Raw genomic sequence first — 22,211 nt, forward strand, 5'->3', positions numbered from 1 at the left:
GAATAATGGACAGTGTAGAAAAGATGGATGTAGGCAGGATGGAGTGGGTGGAGACGGGTGTCAGGGCTGATGTGTGACAGAAGGATAGCAGCAAGAGTGAAAGGGAAGGTTTACAAGACAGCAGTGCGTCATGCTATGATGTACGGTTTGGAGACTGTGGCTCTGTCTAAAAGACAGGAGGCTGAGCTGGAGGTGGCGGAGATGAAGATGCTGAGATTTTCGTTGGGAGTGACAAGGATGGACAAGATTAGAAATGAGCAGATCAGAGGGACAGTGAAGGTGGAGCAGTTTGGAGATAAAGCCAGAGAGCCACATGTGTTGTGGAGGAATAGTGGATATATTGGGCAAAGAATGTTGGAGATGGAGCTGCCGGGTAGAAGGAGAAGAGGTAGACCTCAGAGAAGGTTTATGGATGTAGTGAAGGTGGACATTGAGATGGTTGGTGTGAAAGTAGAGGAGGCAGTGGATAGGGCAAGATGGAGGCAGATGATCCGCTGTGGCGACCCCTAAAGGGAGCAGCCGAAAGAAGAAGAAGAAGAACATTCCACATAAACTCAGAAGACTTGTGTAGGTTCTCTGGTGGTTCTGGATAGTAAATCAAATGCCTATATTTCATATAGCAGTGCCTGCCGAAAAAACGAAGACGTTTTTGAGAGGAAGCAAGGAAGAGAAAAAGAGAGAGAGACCAAACAAGACATCGGACAAGAGTAAATCTCAGACTGGCTATTACACATTGGTGAGAGCTAAAAGAGAAAAGGAGACGCAGGACAGTCTAACGACTAATGGAAAACCAACGAAAATCCAACATCAGTGTGTAAGTAGCATCCCTGCCGGTGTTATTTATAGAAGCCTGAAAATACCAGTTCTCTCATGATGCTGCTTTAAGTTCACGATGGTGAGGCTCACATACATCTGCCTATGGCTTTTAAGGCTCCTCCCAGAGTTGCTGATTATCGGCTCTGATAGGTTTGATTTATCCAATAACGTTGCCGAAGTAAGATCAGGGTGGGGACGTATGATTAGACTCACAGACTGTCAATAGACTTATCCTTGAACGTATAAACCCAATTCCAAAAAAGTTGAGACAGCATGTAAAATGCTTGAAAAAAATGGGAAGCAAATTAAATGATCTAAATTATGTTTGACCTGTTAGTTTAAAACTGTAGAAAAACACAATATCTGATGTTTTATCTCATGAACCTCATTGTTTCTGTGAACATATGCTCATTCCCAATATGATGCCATCAACATGTTCCAAAGAAGCTGGGACAGGAGCAAGTTTACCACTGTGTAACGTCACCTTTCCCTTAACAACAATACAAATCTGGGGGCTGAAGACAAAATGATGCTGGTTTGAAAGAAGAATTTTGCTCTTATGTACTTCTGTTCTACTGAAAATACTGTATCTTTATTCTTCTATTGATATTTGTCACATGACAGGACAGGAAAATACATTTCATATGGGTGCAGGTCAAGCTGCGGCGCCACAGCCGAGCTCATCATTTTATTCCAAATTAACAGCGTCTGATTTTTTGTAGTGACCACACTTAACGAATGATCAATTTTATCCAGTAAACTGCCGTCCTCTGAGAAAGTTTGTGCACAAATTCCATGTTGTTGTTGATTTTCTGAGTGTAATCAAGTGAAACATCCTCTACAGAGACACACTGCTGAACATTTAATACACAGTTACTGTTTATCAACTGAATTTAACACAGTGGGATATAAAACAAACAAACAAATTAAAACTGTGGCCTGTGCAAAAGTTATGGCACATTTTATATTGCATTTCGTCTTTAACTGAGAAAATAAACAGAAACTTTGCACTGAAATTTGGAATTAAACATTATTTTTTATTATAAAGTATTAAAATTTACATGACATTTAATTCTTAATTTGTTAAATTGTTACACACAGTTTCTCCAACAGAGGCGTCGACTCTAGTCCAGATACTGAAGGAAGCTAAACAAGCGGTTAATCAGGTGTTGAGCAGAGCAGAAACAGGGGGCCTGAACTGACTCACCTCCTCCGAGAGCAGAGACAAACACTCCACTGAGAAAGACCACACAGACCACCGGAGGCGCCCCCATCACCCAGCTCAGTAAAATCACACTGGATGGTCTTCTGCTGAGAGAAGTCGGTTTTCCTCTCTCTCTCTCTCAGGCGTCAGCCTGGTCCGTTAATTTACGACTACTTACTTTTTCTGTCCGCCCGTATTCGAGAGAACTCACGCCTCCTGCGCAATGATTGGCTTAGAGCCCCTTCACTCTCCAGCGGTTCACCAATCAGACCGAGGGCAGGAAGTCCGTGCCTGAATACGGGTAGGTAAGAGGGAAACAGCGTAAATATATGAGTAAAGTAGTTTAAGGAAGAGTCTGAGCTGAATATCGTGGAGAGCTATCGGGACTATGGCTCTGTTATCAGCTTAGCAGCAGTTTAGTCTCAGTTTAACAGGTTTGGCTAAACCACTAATTTAATGGGATTAACCAGAGCAGGATAACGAGGAGCCTGGCCTCTTCCTATTTCCCCCTTTATATCAAAAACAGGACTGCTGAACAGCAGAGGGCGCCCGCGAGCAAGTCCTGAATGAACGGGAGTGAACCGAGATAAACGGCTAAAAAAATAAAAGGTTAAAATAGTTTCTCATCGCTTACCCAAACTTTCCATTAGTTTTACACAGTGAAGGATGTGTTTCACTCATCACGTCATCACGTCATGTGTTTCACTCTTCACGTCATCAAGAAGGCTCAGCAGCGACTACACTTCCTGAGAGTCCTCAGGAAGCACAACCTGGATTTCAACCTGCTGCTGACCTTCTACCGCTCTTCCATCGAGAGCCTGCTGACGTACTGTATCACAGTGTGGTACGGCAGCTGCACCATGGCAGACAGGGAGAGGCTTCAGAGGGTAGTAAAGACAGCACAGAAGATTATTGGCTGCCCTCTCCCATCCCTGATGGACATCTACACCTCCCGCTGCGTCAGCAGAGCGAAACGCATCACAATGGACAGCTCGCACCCCGGATCTGTACTGTTTGACCTGTTGCCCTCAGGAAGGCGGTACAGATGCATCAGATCAAGGACAAACAGACTTAAGTACAGTTTTTTCCCAAAAGCAATAACACTTCTCAACTCACAGATGCACTGATAGTCTATCCCCAGACTTCCATCACCACCTACATACCAGTCTATTCCCAGACTCCATTACCAGCTACTGTGCAATACTCTGCATACGGAAATGTGCAATCATACTGTACATGTATGTACATTATACAGGAATATGTGCAATACTTAGCAATGTGCAATATTTATTGTACATACAATTCAGCTGTAAATATCTCCATATTTATATCTTGTAAAAAACATAGTTTTTATTTTGTTTCTATATTTATTTCATATACATATATATACAAACGCATAGAACTGTGCACAACCCCTCCCCATTCTATTCCGTGTCATTTGTTTACATTGTGTGTTTGCACTGAGATGGAGTTGCTCTTAATCTCATTGTACTGTGTATAGTGACAATAAAGGCATTCTATCTATCATTCTATTCTACTAAAAAAGCAAAGAAAACTCACCTGCTTATTTCCTTTTTCTACAGCAAACGGGTTTTGGGCGCAGGAGGCGGGCTTTACTGGTCCTGAATGCTGATTGGTTAACCAGCAGCATTGGCTGTTTAAGCTCACAGACGTCATGAATTTCTCAAACGCTCCATATTAACCCCCTCAATTGGACTCATTTGGGAGCTCCATCTCATTTGAGAACCACTGAAAAAATTACAGAGAGGTACTCATCCTCTCTACAGACACACAGACATACACTCTCACATACACACCCCACCTGGGGCAGTTCAGCCTGACTGCATGTCTCTGGACTGGGAGGAAAACCACACAGACACAGGGGCAACATACAGACTCCATGCAGAAAGGACCCTCGTAGCTTGACCAGGGAATCAAACCCAGCTCTCGTATATTCTCATTCAATTCTGAACCGTAGCTCAGCTCATGATGGTGCAACTCTGTGTGCATCAATTTTTAAATATAAAGATCAAAACTGCAACTTCCACAGACAGCAGTGCCGTTTAAAAGCCCAAATGACTTCAGGTTTAACCTCAGATTAAATTCTCAACCACAGCTAAGCTAAAACGTGCAGCTGCACCATCATGTCTGTTGTACAGTAAACATACTACATTTAAAGAAAACACAGACGTACATGAACGCAGAATATAAATGATAATAAAAACAAGAAAAACTTTATTCAACAGCTTTATTGCAATAAAGTAAATTCATTCAAAAATGACAGTATGAGAGACTTTCGTGATCCAGCAGGTCTATTTCAGATCTTAAAATACTGTAGAATAGAACTGAATAAATAGAGTAGAACAGAATATAAGAGAATAAAACAGAACAACACAGAATATAACATAAAACAGTAGAACAGAACAAGACAGAGCAGAATGAAATAGAACATAAAAACATGAAGGCACTTCTAATTGATTTAATACAGTTAATACATATAAGAGTAAATTGTATAAAAGTCCCCAGTAAACTATCAGGTTTCCTTCAGCTATGGAGTTCATACTGAACACAGACTATTTAAGATTCCTGGGCCCTCTACATTCTTAAGTGTGAACACAATATATGATCATGATTAGTTTTACGCTTCAGTGCATTTTTTAAAATAATTATTGACCCATATTAGTCCCATAACAGGGAAATTTAACCCATCCAAGCAGTAAAACACCACATACACACTAGGGGGCAGTGAGCACACTTGCCCAGAGCGGTGGGCTGCCCTATCCGCAGTGCCTGGGGAGCAGCTGGGGGTTCGAAGACACCTCAGTCACGTACTGTCAGCACTGCACATCGAACTGGCGGTTCCCTAACCTCCAGCCCATGACTGCCCCAATGCCTCTTAAAAGAAGCTGTTCTACTTGTGTCTAAGTAACGAGTAGTTTAACACTAAAGCTTTACTCTGACAAAAATCAGTTCATGATTAAAACAGATGCTAAATATAAATCAATTAATGACCATGACTGCTGTTATTTCAGCAGACAGTAATGTATTTCTGAATATACTGTGTCAGATAATGAATGTCCCTTTGCCTCGCGGAAACTGTGCCGGCGGGAGCGGGACAAAACATTTGAGTTGCAGGCTTGAGAGGGACAAATGATTCCGATTTTCTACGGGAGCGATGAGATCTTGCTGGAGCGGGACTGAAAAAGGCAGTCCCGTGCAAACCCATGTTACAAAATTGCACGTTGTGTGCAGTTACACATTTCCACCAGCGAGGTTTCCAAATCCCCAAATCTTACGTAGTGCAGCTTTAACGTAACAGTGATGTATAAGTACTGACTTGATCAATGAATAGAAAAAAGTCTGGTGTATAATCCTGGATGATCTGGAGTTCAGTTCCAGTGTGATTTACTTCCTGGAATTCCTTGTGAAACAGAGATTAAATCATCGTTATGTATTACCACCATTTACTTTAATAAAAACACCCACTTTGTACTCAATGGACACTTTTTTTAAACACTTACTTTGTACTTCCACTAACTGGCCACTTTATTCAAAACCTTACCTGCAGCATTGATTCTGACATGGTAGCATGTGTGGAGCTGGTACGAATAACATCCACCCCAAAAGACAGGAGTGAAAGTCAGAACCACCAGTAAAAAGTAAAAAGAGCTACATTTTGTGATTAGTATGTCTTAAACCCAACAATGTATTTATCATTGCTTTGTGTTTGAGAATCTATTTTATGTTTAAATTGATTGGAATTTAGTTCTTTTTTAGTAACTTAGGAATTTAGTAACTTTCAGTGTTGCTGTTCTTTAAATATTACATTAACACTATAGCTGCTGTTGTAGCACCGCTGTACTAGCAGGAGACTTGTAGAGTAGAGTTTCTACATCATGACAAGATAGTAGAACAACAAAATCACAGTAATAAAGACCATTTTGACTGGCTTGCTCATAATGCACCACGGTTTTCCAGCACCTTGAATGACTGGTAAATAAAAAATATCAAGTAGCACCAAAAAGGGGTTTAAAAGTTAGAGTACAGGGCTATGGGTACATCATTTTAGAAGAAAAGTATAAGGATTACTTAACAGCAAAGTGAGAATACTCAGTCTGACTGATTAAAGTATATTATGGTAAATAATTAACCCGACACATTAATGGAGTGAAAATATTGTATGGCTTTACTCTTTTCTCTTTTGAAATTAGACTGAGGTGAATTCCTGTTCCAAAACCACAGCAACAAGACAAGAAGAAACACCCCAAATATCAAATTTAAGCTTTGCACTAAAGACTTATTAGCCCTACTGAGTAGCTCTACTCAAGAAGTGAACAATAAAATCAAACAGCAAAATCTTTGTAGTGTTAAATGCACAAAGCTCAGTGTGGGCTCACTCACTCACACACACACACACCAAAAAACAAACTGTTGCAGGCCTGTGTGATGCTTGATTATGGTGTGGCTAAGCCACTAGCCCCTTCTTTAAGGTGAGAAAGATACTGCTTCCAGTTTAATGGTGGCAGAGGAATGGAGCAGTCAAGAGGCAGTGAGGAAAAAACACCCTCTCTTTTCTGAGCAGCGCAGCGGTGAACTAGAAATTCTTTGTCAGAGGACCCACACAGCTTTCTAGTCACTGTAGGGTCTATCGCACCTTGCTTCTGGGTTCAACAATCAGCTTGTTTTAAGCAGAAACAAGCCAGTCCACAAGCACAAAAACCAGCCTAAAACCTCAAAACAGCTATAACTCATGTGAAGTTGTGTCTTCAGTGAGAATCATATTGCTCACAGATTTGTTCTAAACTTCTAATACAAAAGACAATGTTCTCCTGCCGTCTTCCCTCATTTTTTCCCACGTTCGTTTTTTTTCTCTCCTCCCCCCCTTCTTACTCCCCATTCTAACCAATGAAAACTAGGGAAACCCATGGTTGACATTCTGAATGCTCAGTACCCTAGTCATTCTGAAAGAATAGGTTGTTTCTCATATGTGGTCGTCCAAATCTTTCTACCTCACCGTTCTTTGCCTAAATGAAATTATTTAGACACTGTAGTACTTCGGAATTTGTTTGTGACCCGGGCTACAATTACGCACACGTAAACCAAACATATTAATTTACCGTTTGTTTTTCAGAAATACATTTTTATTACTGCCTATACTTTTCTTTAGTCAAAATTATGGAAAATTAATATTTGATCCTAAGCTATGACAAATTCACAGAAAGAGATAGCTTAGTACATTAAAAAAATAATAAACAATGCCATTTTTTACATGGAGGGGACATTTGGACCATTATCTTATTTCACACTGACTAAGGATGGATGAAGATGCTGAAGTGAAAGTGAAGAGGCAATTTTTTGTATGTTGGGAGTGGAAGTCCATTTTCAATATTTATTTTTTCTACTTTAACCAGAATCTGAACTGATATAGTTTATACTCACCAATTATGCCCTTTTTTATAAGGACAAAGATGATCCCACATAGCAAAGTCAGCAGAATCACCACCACTCCCCCAATTCCTCCTCCAACTAGTCCTGAACTTATACTCCAGCAGTTACGGCACTTTCTGTCTGTAAACAGAACAGTGATGTACATTAATCACATGGTACACAATGGTGTTTGAAAGGTTGTGGCCCCTTTTGAACCTTTAGAATTTTCTATATTTCTGCATAAATTTGACTTACAACTTAATTAGATTTTCTAATAGCAAATAAAGATAATAAAATTAAACAAACAAAACTATTAGACACTGTCATTTATAGTTTGAGGAATATGATCCAGTATTACATATCTGTGGTTGGCATAAGTATGTGAACCTTTGCTTTCAAAATGTGGTGTGACCCCCTTAACTAAACGTTACCGGTTGATTAGTCCTGTCAGCTTGATGAAATTTTAGGCAATTCCTCCATACAAAACAGCATTAGTTCAGTTATGATGGTAGGTTTCCTCGCAGGAACTGCTACTTAAGCTTCGGGTCCTTTTACAACATTTCTATAGGATGAAGGTCAGGACTTCGAATCGGCCATTCCAAAATATTAGCTTTATTCTTCTTTAACCATTCTTACGTTGAAGAGTTGTGTGCTTAGGGTCATTGTCTTGCTGCATGACCCATGGTTTCTTAGGTTTCACTCAAAGAAAGATGTTCTGACACTTTTCTTTCAAATATGCTGGTATAATTCAGAGCCATCCTGGCCCAGATGCAGTAAAATAAACCTGAACCACCACCGTGTTTCACAGATGGGATAAGTTTTTTAACCTGGAATGCAGTCTTTTCCTTTCTCCAAACTAACACTTCTCATTTAAACCAGGAATATCTATTTTGGTCTCATCCATCCACAAAACTTTGTTCCAGTAGCCTTCTGGCTTGTCCGTGTGATCTTTAGCAAATTGCAGATGGGCAGCAATGTTATTTTTGGAGAGCAGTGACTTCTTCTAAGATGCTTGTTCTTCAGGGTCATGGGGGGGTGCTGGAGCCCATCCCAGCTGTCATCAGGCGGAAGGCAGGTTAGGCCCTGGACAGGTTGCCAGTCCATCGCAGGGCAGACAGATAGACATATTCACTCACACCTAGGGGCAATTTACCAATTCCAATTGGCCTGACTGCCTGTCTTTGGACTGTGGGAGGAAACCCACACAGACACCCAGGGCTGGTCACCCAGCCAGGGAATCGAACCCAGGCCCTGTGAGGTGACAGCGCTACTCACCGCACCACCATGCCGCCGAATTTAATACAGAGCAATGTAAAATTAATTAATGAATGAGCAAAGAGATTACTTTTCCCAAGAAGTAATATATAATTTAATCCCATTAAAGTGTAAGAGAAGTAATCAATATCCTGTAATGTATTTTTTATGTAACTCACTAAAACTGGATATATTTATACTAACATTAAAACTGCCATTGTATGCAGTTTGCTGAACCTGTTTAGTATTCTTTTCTTTCGTGGTTTTGTAAATTTAATTTTCTCTCTCAACATCCAGAAAATCACACCAAAAAGTCTTGTTTCCATGATGTATGATCACTTAATTGTCTTGTGTAACTGTGTCAGTTGTGTCATCACTTAGCAGCATGGAATAGTCCACTATAACCATGCAGGTGGGGCTGCACAGAAATTACTGAAAATAATCACTACGATTGCAAAATAGCAGCTATTTTAAAAATGTATATATACATTCAAAGTCTTTAATTAACATCCATTCGTACAGTATATCTAATTTGTATTTTCATGGGTCTCTTGGCTCATGGGGCTCCTAAGAGGGAAATACATTACATTACATGCATATAATTACCCCATTTTGTAATTACTGGCTCGCTGAGGGCTCTGTGAGTCACATAACAGTCATAATCTGCTGTATCGTCCTCCTGGATCTCCACACTCTTTCTCAGCTGGTAGGTTCCATCACCATTGGGTCTGACTCCTGAAGATCTTAGTAGATGTTCAGGCAGTGAATTGTTGGACTTCCTCAGACTCATCACCACGTCTTTGGGGTAGAAGCTCGTGGCCAGGCAGGTCAGGATCAGCTTGCTTGAGTTAGTCGTAGATTTCTTTGCAAATTTATAAACATATGGTTTGACTGAAAAGACAGCAATAAATAAATGATTTTAAGGAAATAAAATGCATAATTAAATGCACATACAAATTGCTTACATTTTTCAAAAACTCCAAAAATGTCCTTAAGTAACCTGTAGCCTGTTACTTTCTGCTGCAGTCAAACAACCTGTAAATGTGAAGAGTGTCACGTGCTTCCTCCATGATACTGTAGCCAGTTATCACTTTCTTTAAAGCTACCTTTAACAAAGGGGTGACCTCAACCCTCGGCATTCATAAAAGGTCACTAGGTAACACCAACACTGGTTAAAATGATCAAGAAAAATATACAAGGACTTGAGGAACTCACAGTGTTTTTTCAGTGACTCTTCTCCGTACTCCAAGAATTTGGTGAGCCAGTCCACACATTCTTTCTCCAGGTAACCCTTGGTGTACTGGTTCAGGATGGGCACATCATCCCATTTCCTTTTGGTTGGCAAAGCTTCTGGAACTGGAGCGATCCACCGCATGTTTACAATATCAAAAGAGAGGAACTCCTCGCCGTCGTAGCTGTACTCACTGATGCCTTTCAGAAATGTTACATCTCCATTTGACTCATCAATCTCACAGCCATGTCTCCACTGAAGAACATGAAGGTCTGGAATTGAATTAATGTAACAAGACAATGAAGATAAAGACATTAGCTGGCACAAATCCAGGGAAATCATACAGTGGATGGAAACTTGTGATATTTAAAAAAAAAAAAAGAGTGATGGATCACTAACTTGTGTGATTGTGTCTCATTCGCTGCATCAGGATTTCCACGTTGACCTTGAACCACTGCTCTTTGCTCCTGCGAGACTGGGTGCCTTTGTCCCAGTAATCTGGCTGCATCTTCTCCTTCAGCCAGTCCTGCTTAGGAACCTTGACCTGTTCCTGACTGTTGTAGTAGTCGATGGCCCGGTCATTGAGCAGACCTAGTGCTGTGAACTCATAGATCCCTGGTAGAGCGACATCTTTGGAGAGCGCGGTGTAGATGTAGTACAGAGAGTGTTTATCTGGAAGAGGTCCCAAGAACAACCCCCATCACAAAATGTTCCACCACAGTTATTCATTTCCACCAGAGAGGTCTCCAAATCTCCAAAACGTACACAGTGCATCTTTTAAGTGACTAGTATGCTTCCTTTCTGAATATGTGAACTGTGTCTGCTTAATATTATACTGTATGATTCTTTTTAGTATGATTTTAAGAGAAGTCTAATCAAAGCAAGCAATCTAGCACAATGTCTAATTGGTTCGATCCACCTACACTTCATTTTAACTGGCACATGCAGTAGCCCTTTGCTTTTTGTCACCTGTAAATAGAAACTATCAAAACAGGCTGTGTCCACTAAAGTGACCCTTATCTCCTCTTTTGTGATCTGTCTTAAGTACCAGCAGAGGACACAGCTGTCACAAAAGGGCATTTCTTACTCTGTAATAACAATCAGCCCAGTATGTGAAGCCCAATGTCATACGACCATCCTGATTTCACTTCTCTTAGCCAGAGTTAGCCAGTTAGCACGTCTTCATGATCATGCAAGCCAGACACAAAAAGTCAGGCATATAGATATCTACTGATGCCTTTTAAGATATTGTATGTTATTCCTCCAATAACATTGCAAATGTAATGACCAGACACCAGGGGAAGTAAGATCAGAACGAGAGTATCTGATTAGACTCACAAACAGTTGTTAATAGTCTTTTCCATTAATGTACAAATCCAATTCCAAAAAAATTTCATAGTATGTAAAATACTGAAAAAAAAACATACACAAAAAGCAATGATGAGTAAATTATGTTTGAGCAGTTTTTGTGAATATATGCTCAATCCGAATATGATGTCTTCCAAAAAAGCTGGGACAGAAGCAGGTTTACCACTGTGTTACATCACCTTTCCTTTTTACCAACAACAAATACTTGTGAGTTGAGGATAGTAACTGATCTGGTTTTGAAAGCAGAATTTTTTGCCATTCTTCTTTTATGCCTATCTTCAGTTTTGCAATCATACAACGCCTTCACGGTCATATTTTGAGGTTAATAAGATGCACATTTTCAGTGGTAAACAGTTCCTCAGGCAGGCCATTTTCTGATCATGCAGAATTACTGTGCTGCTATCATGCACAGAATGTTTCTTGGTGTTATGTTAAAAATAACATCCCTGAAAAAGACGTTGTCTAAAAGGCAGCATATGTTGCTCTAAAATCTGTTCAGTGTTAACGGTGCTTTCAGTGATGAGCAGGTTACCCACTGACCTTTGTGGGGTTTTGGTCTTGCCCTTAACACACAGAGATTCTTCTGGATTTCCTCAGTCTTTTGATGTTATTATACACTGTAGAGGGTGAAACACCTAAAATCCTTGCAATCATTCCTCATTGAGGAATGTTATAATGTTATTTACTAGGCTTTTACTCTACATGCTCTTTCAATATTCAAGCATGATGACTTCACCTGTTTAAGATCTTTTTTCAAAATTTGGCATCATTTCTAATCTTAAGCTGCACTTGTCTCAAATGTTTTAGAATGTGTTCCATTCGTCAATTTCAGGATGTGCATCTGTTTACAAAAATACAATTAAGTTGATATGGAAAAACATTGCATATCTAGTCTTTTGTTTAAATGTAGGTCAAAATAGATTTATAAATTACTGCTTTATGTTTTTATTTGCAGTTTACCTGCTGTCCCACGTTTTTCAAATTGGGTTTGTAGCTAAAGAGTTTAAATAGTTGTTGATTTTACAACCTTGTAAACAACCTTATTGACATACTGTAATTCATGGAAAAAACACTTTTGCATATTTAATTCACAATTACTGAATTGAATGTCCTGGAATGAATAAATAAATAAAACATAAAATGTGCAAATAATGTGCAAAGGTTATGGCATGTTTTATATAGCATGTGTTGCTTATTTTTATTTTTCCAAAAAGTTAAACTCAGCAAATAAACAGAAACTGTTCACTACAATTTGCAGAAAATATCATGATGTGTTAACTTATTTACACAAAAAGCAACATCAAGCATTAATAAGTGCTCTTTACATTTACATTGTTTTATCATTAGAGAGTCTTATAATATTACATGATATTCTATTACTTAAATTGTTTTTCAACAGAAATTGTAATACTTTCTCAAAAAAAGAAAAATATTCGTTCACTTTTGTCACAGAACAGGTCAGTATACAAAGTTTGAACTCCGCTGGAGCAATTTCGCGTTGTTGTTGATTTTTTTATTGTTAGTATATTCACAGATCCTCTACAGAGACACACTTATTTCTGCCATTTTCTGCTAATTTTAGTGCACAGTTTCTACATAACAAATAAAATATGCCTTAACTTTTGCACAGTCCACATTTTAGGTTTAGTTTTTTCTTAGTATGTTAACTTCAGTAAATAAACAGTATTTCTGTATTAAAATAGCAGAAGTTGATTCTAGAGGATGTGTTCACTTATTTACAACTGTAAGGGTTTATAAACAAAGCTCAGAGCCCCTTATAATAATTTAATAATGAGTTATTCTGTTTAGATGAGAGCCAGATGTTTGTATAGTTTAATCAGGATCAGGATCAAGTCACTGAACAGAAAGGTTCTAGTACTGGACAGTATGGCATCTGTACCAGTGTAACATTATAAATATTATCTACTTTTACCTCAGCATAGTCGCTGAGGGAACACAGCCTTGTATCTCCATTTTTTGTCATTTTTAATGTCTCTGATGGAAAAACTCATGGAACCCGTGTTTTGTAATGTGCTTTGGTACAAATCCAGAAAAGGTGTATTTGGTTACTGAGTGGAAGTAAAAGTCTAAAGAATTTTACCTCAGCATTGTCCTAGACCACCATGTAGTTTGTGTGTCACTTCTTTGCTCTGGCTATTTCACAGCCAATCAAAAGAAGAAGGAATGGATTCCACCATAAATGAAAGACCAAGCGTGTTTAATTTCCATGTGAATGAAAAATTAATGTTTTTCAACAATAGAGGTAACTGATAAAAAAATGTATAATGCAGAATGTTATTATCCTTAATATTACATTATTAGACTTATTATCTCCTTACAAACATCCAATCACACCTTCCCAGTTTGTGCAGGAAGGCTAGCATGACTTGCTCCTTTCAATAAGAAACATCAAAAGGTGCTGTTTTGTGGAAGTCACTGCCAGCTCTTTTCCTTCTCCCTTGGACAGGTGTATGCACCCATGATCTGTGAAGGACAGATTGCTACTATTCCCTGTGTAACCCAGATTATCCCTTGGGACTTTCAAGCTGCCTTATTTCGGTTTTAATATTTATTTTCTTTTTTAAGTGATTTAGAGAGAAGTAACCCTTTTTTGAGTCAGCCTCTGCCTCCTGTGGAGTGACTGGACTAAACCTGTTTTTCCCCCCAATCCAGTTTGTATTTTCATCTTGGGTATTGGGTGTGGCTGGTGGTGTAAGGAAATGGTTCTTATGAATGGTTGTAAGAAAACTGGTTGTTCTTTTAAATTGGGGCACTCTTAAAAGCGTTATTACGTTTATTGTGTACACTGAATAATGTCCATTTCCTTCCATCCACCACCTGCTGCCAACATTTTACTTTCGGTTTCATTTAGTGGTGCAGTAAAACAGTCCATCCGAGCTGAACTGACTCACCTCCGAGAGCCGGGATGAGCACTCCACACAGAAAGACCACACAGACCACCGGAGCCGCCCCCATCACCACGTTTTATCACCCAGATCAGTACAAACACACACACTGGGTGACCTTCAGGGCAGAAAAGCCAGATTTCCACTCGACTCCATCCAGCACAGTGCGTCTGACAGCAGTGACGACACTCTCAGGCTGAGGCCCCGAGTACATGTACCTGCAGCTCGGAGAACCAGCGTGGGTAGTGAATAGGTGGAGACACTGTCAGTCATTACTTGCATCGGCCAATCATATAACAGTGCGTGTGTAATTCGTTACTGTACTTAAGTAGTTTTTCATGTGCAGTACTGCAAAAGTTTTAGGCATGTAAACAGATTTTTAAACAATGGACCTCAGCAGTGAGTTCATCACAATATACATTAGAATAAAGTCGTATTCATAATTCAGATAAACAGAAAAACAATAAAAAGTAACAAGAATTTCTTGGGTCCATATTTTTCCTTGACACCTTCACAGCCGCCACAGAGACTCGTTAATATCATCAATGACATCATGAGCTCAATAGAGTGCTTGAAAAAGCATTCTTTTGTTATCTCTCATACTTCTTATTCTTCTTCCACACTTTTCTGCGATTAATACAGCCCGAACCGCATAACGTACAGACTCTGTTCAAATTGCGTTTCAGATTGTCAGTTTTATTCTTGCTTTGATATTTAATGTAGCTCTACATGTATGTACCTGTGTGTGTTATTGATGTTGATTTAAATGATCACCCAGAATTCATTCCAGAATCCAGCATTGGTACCAGCAGTAGTTGGTCTGCTGGGCTGAAATAACTCATGCTGGTCTTTTCCGTTGTGGACCCAGCTCTGGGTTGCCAAATAGCCATTATTTCAGTGTGTAGAATTTGCACTAATTCAATTAACATGAAGAATCATAGTCCTGTCAATCACAGCAGAGTACCAGGATGTTAGTTTCTAATGCGAGGTCCAGCAGCAGACTGGCCTAAAGGATAGACGCCCTTGAATAAAAAGGCCTGATTTTGCTGTGTGCCTGCAGTAATCCACTGACCACCAACGCTCACCACAGTATGAAAAAACTAGACGTTAATCTGAATGTGTTTGAAATGGTCTACAAAATGTGCCTTGTGTGTTTATTGACTCTCAGATGTTTGATTTTTAGTGTCTGCTGTTGCTGAAAGTCTCTCATTACTAAAAGCTTCCCTTTTCTTTGGAACAGTCTGCCAATCGTTGCGGGAACAATGAAGGATCTTGGTTGATGGTGCATCCTCTGGATGACAGCTCACTGCCATGTCTCTCCTGCATTCTGACCCTCTCTTCAGGCTGCAGATCAGGTAAGTGTCTTTTCTGATTCTCATTAAGATCCTTTGTTTCTTTTCTTATTCTTTTGACTATGGGAGCCGCTGCCTCAGAAGTAAGTCATTTTCCCCCAATGTTTTGAACTGAGTGCTACAGTACATTGTTGGATACCACAAGGTCTGTAATATCATGTCTTGCAATTATGTATTTCATTGTATTGATGATTCTTTAACTTGTGGCATCACTCAGCTTGCTGATTTCTGGATAGTCGACCCCACTATACTAAGAAATTCAGTACCTATCTTCTCATACGGTCGTCCAGTCAGACTTGTGCCAGCATTTCTCCAGGTGCTGTTCTTAGTGTCTGTTCATTCAGCACATCAGGATACAGCTTCTTCTGTTTCAGTGGACATTGTTGGCTGGTAAAGCACGTCTCCTGTTCTTGCTTCTCCCTTGACTTTATGGATGCTGGTGAGAATTTCGTATCATAGCTGCTGTTCAGCATGAGCTTTTCAGCATTTCATGATCGTCAGCTTTTGCTCTCTTGAACACTTTTCATTCCTCCTCTGACATGAGATACAACTTTCATCTTTCCCCAGCAGGATCTTTCTTCTGTTATTCCAGGTAAGCTCACCTTCGTGCATCAGCTTTATTCCACACCTGCATGTATGAGACTTGAATTTAACACTTCACTCATCTGTGAAGCATCCTTAGAGCTCAGTGTAGTCGTTTTTAAAGATGTCTTCCAGTGGTTTGTAATCACTTTAAATGTCTCTGTTGTAAACATAATGGTGGAATTCCTTCTGGGAATGCCTCTAACGATGAAACTCATAGATCCCTGGTAGAGCGACGTCTTTGCTGAGGGCGGTGTAGATGTAGTACAGAGAGTGTTTATCTGGAGGGGACATGAAAAAACGGTGCAAGAAAACTGATAAATTTTACTCTAAAACATAAATCTCCCACCCTTTTATTTTGCAGTATCAATGTAGTGCAGACAGTGTTCCTCAAAGGGAAATGGGAAAGAAGGTGTGAGGTCTGAGTAAAATGATGATATAATGATATACAATTAATGGGCTGGCGTAAACAGCATTTTACTGGCTTTTGACTTTCTTGGTATTTGTGAATGAGTACCTGACCACTTATCTTCAAAACTACCCTAAAAGCAATAGTTATGTTTCATAACTGAGAGTTTGAGCACAGTTCCTTGCTCTTTATTTATATGATGCTGATGTGTGTCACATCTCTGCCTACTTATATCAGATGATTCATGCAAGCTACCATTTATCACAAGTTTTGCACTGAGCATTTTTGTTATTGCCCAATAATTTGAACTATGATTTATGAGATATCTCTGCTCTCTTAGCTTCAGTGGCCTTAGAGGCAAGGTGACGTGGTTGCCTGGTTTGCTGATGAAATTTATTGTAATATAGGCTGCAGTTTTTGTGAATTAAGAAATGATGAAACCTCTAAATTCTAAATACAGAACTGAATACCAACATAATGAATGAATTCTTGAGTTTTTCAGGCATAAAATTTTAATAAAAAGACTTTAATGAAATGGATGTTTTTATGAGAGTCTCATTTCTACTAGCACTAACAGCACACTTCATAAATAAGAGTAAAGATTTTAATAATGGATTAAATCAATATAGATAAAGCATGCATACATACTGTAAATAGAGTACATAAATATATATGACTACAAAATTATAAGACGATAAGCACATAAATAGATATTGAACCCTATTGACCTTCACAGACGTCACATGGATTTCACTTTTAAATCATATGGTGATTAAAAATGTTCACAAGCAGACATGTGGCATAATGTGAATATTATCTCACAACATAATGTGAATGTGGTCATTTGACATAATGTGAATATTATCACGACATAATGTGAATGTGATCTCGTAACAGGAAGTGAATGTGGTCATTTGACAAAATGTGAATGTGTGATATAATGTGAATGTAACCACATGTGGTTATATGTGAAATATAATTTTCATTTCAGGATTTCATAACGTAAAGTTAACGTAATTGTGGCCTAATGCACTTGTAATCTTGTGACGATGTGAATATGATCACATGTAAACTAGTGTGAACAGAATCACGTGGCACTGTGAATGTTATTACATGGTGTGAATACGATCACGTGACATTTTTAATATGTAATCACACGTAATGTTTTACCCTGAAATTACAAGTTATCATGTTTTACCACGTGATTTGTGCTCCTGTGGTATTGTTTTTATGTGTTGTGTGATTACAAGGGATGCATAGAAACAGAGTCATCCAAGATCGAAATAAGATTTTTGTTCTAAACACAAACGGCAAATTTGATTTTAATTCTGGCTGATCTGTCTTGAAGTTTTGTAATGTAAATAACTTATGTAGTTATAGTAACTTAAACACAGATACAAGCTGTATTTGAATGCTGCAGCTGCACTGATGCTGAAATGTCATAGCACATTTAAACACGACTCATTGTGGTAAACAGCCAGTTGCCTCTTACTTTTATTGGAGCCCTTTATTGGATTCCCCCATCATCACACTTCATCACCTGGCTCAGAAGAAAAATCCGCTCTGCATGGTTCTCTGCTGAGAGAAGTCGGTCTTCCTGAACGTCCTCTCGCTCCGGCGTCAGCCTGGTCTGATAGGAAAACAAAACTTCCAGCTCGAGATAGCGGCTCACTGCTGTGGCTCAGCCAATAGAAAAACACGCTTACACTTACGTCATTCGTTGCTGGGTGGATTACTTTGTTTTTTCCGTCTGTATTCAGGAGAAGTCCCGCCTCCTGCGCCTTGATTGGCTAAGCGGTCCTCCACTCTCTAGCGGCCCGCCAATCAAATCGAGCGTAGGGAGGCCGTGCCTGAATACGTGTAGGTAAGAGGAAAGCTAGCAGGTTAATGCTTAAAACCATCGAGGCTATGGCTCTGTCAAATATGAATATATACATATACACACACATGCCAAATATATATATATATATATATATATATATAGAGAGAGAGAGAGAGAGGTGGACGAAGTACACAAATCATGTACTTGAGTTAAAGTAGAGATACCCAAGGTAAAATATTCCTCCAGTAAAAGTAGAAGTTCCTCCCTTGAGTAAAAGTACTAAAATATTTACCTTCAAATGTACTTAAGTATAAAGTAACAGTACTAAAAGAGTAATTCTGGCTCTGATGTCCTGTTATCATTTTTATAACCAGACTGGCTTCATGAACTCATTTCAGGTGAAAGTCCTCCAGCGTCTCTCTTGGTAAACCAGTCTTTTAATAGAACGTCATTAATTAGTGACGCTGACGTCTATTAAAATGATCAGAAGCACAAAACACTGAAGGTAAACAGTTTCCATCAGGGAGAACCGAGTGGCTCTGAAATCACTTTTTACACACAAGCAAAGTTTCAGTTTCAGATTTATTTACAACTTAGTTCCAAGTTTAAGTTGAATAAAAACTGGCTTTAAACTCAGGATCACAGATGAGCTCCTTTACTATGTTGATCTGTAGGCGTCTGTTCATAAACATAAACCAGCCCAAACTCATTTACTATAAAATGAAATGGTGTTTGTAGAAATTCAGAAAAAAGCCGCGTCAGTCTCGACTGCATATGTGGACATATTTCTATATTGAGCTCTATTTACACAAAGTTAGGTTAGTTCATCATTTAGGTAGATGTATGTGCTCCAAAATTTTTACACTGCTGCACTGATGTTGAACCGTGTGCTGCACTGGGTCGGTATGATGCTTTGCGCTTCTTTTGTTTTGACATGTTACATTTTTATACACACAAAAAACAAAAGGAATGACAGATTTCTGAAAATGTAGTGGATTAAAAAGTAAGATATTTGACTTTGAAATGTAGTGGAGTAAAAGTAAATAGTCACCCAAAATGGAAATACTTAAGTAGTTTTTTTTCTGTATCTGTACTTTACTTAAGTACAGTAACTAATTACATTTACTTAGTTACTGTCCACCACTGATATATACACACACACACGCATACTAAATATAAATATATTCACAAACACCAACTATAAATACACACACACATACCAAATATAAACATATATACACACACACACACCAAAAATAAATATATACATACACACATACCAAATATAAATATGTACATATACACACACACACACACACATACCAAATATAAATATATACATGTGCAAATGCATAAAATTACAGGATACATGAAGAAATTCCCTGGTAAAATAACTATAGATTTCCATCAATGTACAAATGATGTAAGAATTTGGACACTGCAAAGAGTTATTTATATATTCTCAGACACTTCCATCATATGGACTAAATCTGTCCTCTTAGAAAACATTTAAAAATGTTATCCCAAATACTGAAAAAGAGTGATTACCCCTGATAGATCTGGTCATTTTTCCTAAGGCAGAATCATAGATAATTTATAAATCCATTTACCCATACTCAGCCTGCCAGTGCTTTTCCATGACAGAGCAATAACTCTTATAGCAAATAATGCATTTATTTCTAAAAATCTGTTGTTATTGTTATGACTAGCTGTGCATAAAGCTTTGGGTCTAGAGAAATTTGTATGGATAATATGTTCCGGATACCTTTTGTTTGAGCACACAGCCAAAGAAGTGACTCTTTTGCTTTTTACACTTGATATATATGTCAGTTATAGTACTATTGTATTTATTATGCTTTTCTGGGGTTATATATGTTCACATCAGCCAATTATTACTGCAGTAATTTTAGAGGTGTGTTAATAGTTTGTGACTATGCTTTAGAACGGGCACTTTCCCAGTCTTTAATGGTGATGTCTTCATGCAGGTCCTCTCTCCATGCCTCTAGCCTCTTTATGGACAATTCTGAGGATTTACCTATGAGGAGATCAAATATCCTTAAAATTATTGCCTTCCACAAACAGCCAATTTTTCTGTAATAGACAAGAGGATATAGAAAGTGACTGATTTGCTGTGTTCCAATAAAGTTTCTCAACTGAAAGTATCCCCTATCAGATCTTCCTCAGGGGGGATGGGGCTAAATAATGAGAGAGATGATTTTTAGCTTTGTGTCACAGCCCAATCATGTTTCTAGCCATGGATTTTTTGTGTTACTTTATTTATGTGCTTTGTAACATTAGCTGCATACAGGTAAACAGAAAGAGGTACACTCAGTATGTGGCCGTCCATCTCACTCCATAAGGGGGCATCTTCCTCTGTACAATAGAGCATCAGCAATCTCATCTAATAATACCAGAGCATATTGGGGCACCTAAGCCCCCCTCTGTCATAGGGTGACTACAACAGTGACAATTGCAAACAGAGGCATCTGTTGTTCCATAAAAACTGATGATTGGTGGCAGCAATGGTAGTGATCCTGCTGCCCTGTGGTTATTTCTGAAATGTGATTATGAGCTCTTACTACTCAATTGCTAGCGGTTCAGTTGCCATAATAAATAACAGTAGGCACTGAGAATCTTCTTGTTTACATCCTTGTTTTTTTCCTTGATGTTTTTTAAGATGCTACCATTCATTAGTATTTCTCCATATACGTCTGTATAGAGCAGTCTTATCCACCTGCAAACATTTCCCTCTAAACTAAAGCAATATCTGGGCCTCCCTTTTGGTTATGAAGTATATTCAAAAGCCATCTGATATTGTCTGTCTCGAGGCCATTCTGATATGTTCCAGTTATCTTTAGGATTATTCCTTCAACCATTCTACCTAAAATGTTACACAGCACTTTTACATCTGCATTTAGAAGACTAACCGGCCTCAGATTCTCACATCTGTTATTTGGTTTATCAAAGTAATTAAAGGCTCCTCTTACTGAGAGTGTCAGGATTCCATTATTGAAGGCTTCTTTAAACATTTCTAAAAATAGTGGATATTTTTTCAAAGTTATTTCAACAAATGAACAAATGAATTCAACAATACAAATTTCTTCTAAGAAATCACTTACTTCTAATTTGTCACGAGTTACCTCTGGGCTGTAAAGCTCTTCATAACATTTCCTTGGTTATTCTGTGACAAAGTGAGGCCTTTCAATCTGTAACTGCTTGATGCACCATGCAAGCACCTTCCATTTCCCCCAACCATAAAATGCTTATTTGAGTTGCAGTATGTTTGTCATTGCTTTTGATGGCGATAGCTCATTGTGATGTGCTTCTAGCAAGAGTAATCTTTGCTGAGCTTCAGGAGACCTGATTATTAGTATTGTCTTTGTAATACCTATTCAAGCTTTCAGTTTTATTTGCTCATTCTGGGAGGTGACAAATCCACATGACCTACATCCATTACATGCACACAAAAAACATAACCCATTCATCTTATGTAGCCTGAATTTCCTGTCTCTTTAGCTCTTAAGGCTTCCAGATAGCTAACGACTGCTCCATACAAAAGTGAGGATCAACATAGCTGTGCTATTCAAATAAATATAAAACTTTGACTTAACCTCCCTGATACCAGAAATCTTGGAAGGGGGCTGTATGTCTGAGCATGTCCAGTTTTTGTGTCAAGTTTGATACGTCCTTAATAGTCATTGAATTCGGTCCAGAGTATGCATACAAGTTAAGTGAAATATACTAACAAACACTAAATATAGGCACATTTAGAACTTGCGAGAACTTCTGAGTGTGATCACTTCAAAAAGAAGGCAATAATGTAATTCACTGTTTATTTTA

The 22,211-nt window shown here is 38.6% G+C and overlaps 2 protein-coding genes across 3 annotated transcripts in view; both read right to left on the bottom strand.

Annotated features, from left to right (window-relative positions):
• Positions 1-18,201, bottom strand: part of LOC108412931 (H-2 class I histocompatibility antigen, Q10 alpha chain-like) — a 39,172-nt gene extending 20,971 nt beyond the window's left edge. Inside the window, exon 1 of the mRNA XM_037542303.1 lies at positions 18,145-18,201. The gene's annotated coding sequence lies outside the window, so the exon portion shown is untranslated. The remainder of the gene's footprint in view (positions 1-18,144) is intronic.
• LOC108415213 (class I histocompatibility antigen, F10 alpha chain-like) lies at positions 4,229-18,121 on the bottom strand. Of its 2 annotated transcripts, XM_017688222.2 has the most exons (7): positions 18,042-18,121; positions 14,213-14,424; positions 10,332-10,604; positions 9,917-10,204; positions 9,308-9,592; positions 7,460-7,588; positions 4,229-5,441 (listed from the first exon to the last, which is right to left on the bottom strand). In XM_017688222.2, exons 2-7 carry the CDS (start codon positions 14,274-14,276, stop codon positions 5,410-5,412), a joined length of 1,071 nt encoding a protein of 356 aa, XP_017543711.1. In that variant the 5' UTR covers positions 14,277-14,424; positions 18,042-18,121; the 3' UTR covers positions 4,229-5,409. The 2 variants fall into 2 exon arrangements, with proteins under 2 accessions (XP_017543711.1, XP_017543710.1); XM_017688221.2 differs by lacking the exon at positions 18,042-18,121 and having other exon boundaries at positions 14,213-14,607.
• Positions 18,202-22,211: the final 4,010 nt, after the last annotated feature.

Source organism: Pygocentrus nattereri, chromosome 11 (assembly GCF_015220715.1).
Source record: "Pygocentrus nattereri isolate fPygNat1 chromosome 11, fPygNat1.pri, whole genome shotgun sequence".
Taxonomy (NCBI): Eukaryota; Metazoa; Chordata; class Actinopteri; order Characiformes; family Serrasalmidae; genus Pygocentrus; species Pygocentrus nattereri.